Raw genomic sequence first — 4,440 nt, 5'->3', positions numbered from 1 at the left:
CTGTACAGTACACTTTTTTTTCAATAAAGGGCTGGGGCTTTTCCTCACAATAAATATTCAAAAAAAAACAAAAAAGTTAGAACACCTTCTATTTGTTTATAGAGGGAGTACATAATAAGGCGAGGATAATAGTCACCTCGCCTTTCAAATATTACAATCCCTTTATCTAGAAACTTTAGTCTCAAAACTTATAGCTTCCAAATCTAAACATGGTTTATTTTAAACATGTTTTGTGTCAAACAATATGTACACATAATACGAAGGTGTTTTTCTTAATTTGTTTGAATTCATATTCATAACTATAAGTTTTCTTTTTTCTTAAATAATATTAAAATATTTCTAAATTTGAGGGTTAAGGTTTATACTATAAAATAAATAGTATTTTAATATTTTTCTACTGTAAACTTAACTATATGAGTATACCTTTATTTTTTAATGATCAATGGGGGTATGCAACATGGTGCTAAAAAAATAAGATCTACCTAGAGGTATCATGTATTTATTTAATCCATTTGGCACCACATAAATGTTTATGCTTAGCAATTAGTTTCCTATAAAGCAATTAATTTCGTATATTTGGTGGAGACTAAAAAAGATTGACAGATATTCAATTAGTTTTATATGTCGCTTGCTCGAGAAAGATTTACACCTTATAAAAATAAATATCGTATGGTTTAATGGCATTAAAGAAATATTTTAAGAACATACTAAAGAAAGAATTTCCATATCAGCTGTAATAAATGCTCCTTTCCTGAAAGATTTCAAAACCCCCTCTATATATAGTTCTCGGTGCATACAGTGATTTACATCTTTCACATACAAACATGTTTAGGCTTACTCTGATTCCACAAGCGATTGCTCTATGTTTCTTTTTTCATGCTCTTCAAACAAGTGGTGTTCGGTTGTTTACTGCTATTCAAGAGGTAACACTATTATATATTGTAATACTATAGTATTTTATATAACTATTACATGGGTGTATTGATATGAGGGCTAGTATTTCTTTTGTGACATAGATTATATTATGTTGTGGTAGCGTTGTAGATATAATTGAGATAAGTCGGGGTTGTGGATAGCAATGGAGTGGGGATGGGAATTGGTTTATAAGGATCTTAGATCCTAAGGGCTTCCTGTTGTATAAAGATCTTTCTTGGCATCCATCATGTCAATCCAAGGTGGGGTTGGTAGATCTGATATTAGGGTAACTGTTTTATTGTCACCGATACCTTGTTATACCGATACCTTGTTATTGTAGAATCCATTCACTTCTTTTAAAAATTGACCTTTTGACATTTGATACAACTATAGAGCACATATAGTGATACTACCAGTGGCCCTTATTGCCATCATCATATCTTGCTTGCATCAAGTGTGTTTGAAAATATGCATTTACATTTTTGTTTGAAGGAAAATAATTCACCACCACAAGATTTTCTCCATGGTTCAGCCAAACGAATTCTCACAAGTTTGAAGTCAAACTCCATTGAAGCAACAACTTTTGGACAAGATTCTAGTTCACAGGATGAAGCATATGTGAGCTACACTTTCTTATTTTCACCATGTGTTCTTAAGTATTTTATATAGGATTACCCAATATCATACTTTAATAAGCGCAATGACCACAATATATTATTTGAAATCTGTAATATGTATCATGGCACAACCATTTTTGGAAATATGGTACTTGTTATAATATTCAACTATAAAAAATTATACTTACATGTATATAATGGAATATAACTTAGTATGATGTTGTGGTACTGTATTTTGACGGGTTTGAAACTATGAATGAAAACTGCTCTAGATGACAACAACACTAGTTGCCAAGATTTATGTTTGTGAGAAGGCCATGGTATTATGTCGATAAGCATAGCTATGCATATTTGCATGTATTATGTAATCATTTGTTAGAGGATTTTATCTAAGCAGGGGAAACATTCATAACCACCAAGCCAAATATAAATCGTGAAATAGTATGTCTCAATGGACATAATATCATCTTAAACAAATTGCCAAGAACAAGTTGTCCATTACTTTTACTATTTTCCTTTTAGGTGTTTTCATTGGCTCATTTTAATACAAGACCAAACACCATGTAGATTTAAAAATACTTTGTAAGTAAGATCATGTCTCTAGAGTGATTTCGGGTATAAGCATTATGCATTCCTATAGGTCACCTACTTCTCTATGAGTTGTGTTGTTTATTTGAGTGTTTTCATCTTGCAGACTGCAGGATACTATACATCATCTAGAGGTCCTGAGGCCAGCTACTATGGCTTACATGCCACCATGGATGTGTATGGCCACGAATTAAAACATGGTCAGTGGAGTTCGACTACATTTTGGGTTTCTCATTACGGAGATGGTAATAAATCAAGCTATAATGAGATTCAAGTTGGCTGGCATGTAAGAATCATATTTCTTTCTCTTCCCATTCACATAGCCTCTCAATTCAAATAATAAGTTGGATATATTAATCAATTGCTTTAAATATGGTATTGCAATAATCATGTGACAGAAATACGCCATGCAAACTTACAAAGTTCCCAAATCATCCTTGAGCTCAGATTGGATGTTCATTCAAAATGAAATGATACTCAATTATTATTTTTTGGTATAACTATGCCCATCGAAAACTAAGAAACTTGTCCTAGTTTTCTCCTGATTTAAGTGCTAGACAACACTTAAGAACTAAATTGGAGAATCAAAAATATGTGCAAAGCTACTAGGAACTCAAAATGGTGTTTGGGCTCAAGTGAGCCCATTTGCTCTTCTTTCCCAAAACATATTTGTAAAGTATAGAAGTCTTGTATATTTTTTTCTACATGTAAGCTTTGATACTAGCTACATGTAAATTTTCATCAAGATAGCATTTCTTCCACATATTTGTCTTTTTTGTGTATTGGTGTAGCCCACAAATGAAACGATTCTTGAGAAAATTTTACAAATACGTTAGTCATGTCTACATATACATGTGGAACTATTTTCTGAACTCTGGGCTAGACTCTATCAGTCAAGTGTCAACACTTGTAAAACTGTGACTTACTTCACAAAGTGTGGATGCCGTAACAAGTTGATTTATTCTCCATTGAATGGATTGCTTTCTCACATGTTCATCAGTTTCAAACTTTGCCTGTGACGACATATTTTTAACTTTCACGTATCCTTTGTTTAACAGATTCGTCCAGAACGCTATGGTGACTCACACCCTCACTTCTATACCTTATGGACGGTACTATGATAATGATGCTGTGAATTATGATTTGACAAGTGTCTTACTATTTCCCGTAGAAAAAGTGATCTTACTCTGATAGAACACAAATGAAAATTTATGCAACAGAGAGATGGGTTTGAAACCGGCTGCTACAACATGGACTGTCCTGGTTTTGTACGTGCAAATGACGCTGTTATAGCTCCAGGTGATGCTATACATCCGGTTTCTCATGTCCCTGGACCCATTCAAAATATCACTCTCAGAGTGTTTAAGGTAAGAGTTGCATAATTTTTGTATGAATTTCACGGTCATGATTTTTCCCTTGTGAAGATCTTACTTACTACATGACTGATAAAGGTGCATCATTTTTATAACCTGAAAAAATGGTCATAACTTATGTCAAAAGTATAAATTAAATGTTAGGTGCTTTAACCTGAAGGCTAAACAATTTCAGGACAAAACAAGTGGTGACTGGTGGGTCTATTACGGCTTCAACAACATCCCCACAGGGGTGGGATATTTTCCAAAGTCCATATTCAGCTACTTAGCACAAAAGGCAAATGTAATGTCTTTTGGTGGATTTGTTAAATCTACAAAAGCGCTTCCAACTCCTCCAATGGGCAGTGGCGCCTTCCCAAATGGTGGCAAGGGTCGCGCCGCATCATTCAATGACCTTCGATTCATCGACCAGGATGGGAATAGCAGCCCAATCACGGGAAACCTAACCCCATTAGTCACAGATGGCAAATGCCACTCTATCACTCCTATTGATCATGCTCGATGTTTCTATGGCGGGCCAGGAGGTTGCGTGAGATAAGTTGTGATACTTTGATTTTGGTCTCGCTTTAGTGTTAGTTGCCAAATAAAATCACATGGATGGTAGCAAATTATGAATGGAATATTCACATATTTACATTAAGCTATACTATGAATCCTTGCTCCGAACAAACATGCTTCCTTGTCACTTAAAACGAACTACCTATCGAGGGTGCATCTGGAATCCTTGCATGTTTTCCTGTGAGGTAATATACTAATTATGTTGGTCTGATGTCCTATTACATGTGGAACGGTAAAAAGAAGGAGTATGCACCGCAAGATCGTGAGTAGTCATTAATTGTTCTTCTCATTTCTGACATGGGTTCGTGAGGCCTCATTACTGTAACATAACTCTTCTCTCCCATCTCTCCTTATATTTTCTCCCCTATATAAAAAATACTTAGTGTTCC

At 34.5% G+C, this 4,440-nt stretch overlaps 1 protein-coding gene across 1 annotated transcript; it reads left to right on the top strand.

Moving 5' to 3' along the window:
• Positions 1-823: 823 nt before the first annotated feature.
• On the top strand, positions 824-4,142 carry LOC119294106. Its single transcript, XM_037572368.1, has 6 exons — positions 824-923; positions 1,408-1,533; positions 2,227-2,406; positions 3,179-3,232; positions 3,341-3,487; positions 3,669-4,142. The coding sequence occupies exons 1-6, from the start codon at positions 825-827 to the stop codon at positions 4,029-4,031; spliced, it is 969 nt and encodes a 322-aa protein (XP_037428265.1). The 5' UTR covers position 824; the 3' UTR covers positions 4,032-4,142.
• The last annotated feature ends 298 nt before the right edge of the window (positions 4,143-4,440 follow it).

This window comes from Triticum dicoccoides, chromosome 4B (genome assembly GCF_002162155.2).
Source record: "Triticum dicoccoides isolate Atlit2015 ecotype Zavitan chromosome 4B, WEW_v2.0, whole genome shotgun sequence".
Lineage (NCBI taxonomy): Eukaryota > Viridiplantae > Streptophyta > Magnoliopsida > Poales > Poaceae > Triticum > Triticum dicoccoides.
The sequence above is the reverse complement of the archived record's forward strand: the minus strand, read 5'-3'. Positions and strand labels throughout refer to the sequence as shown.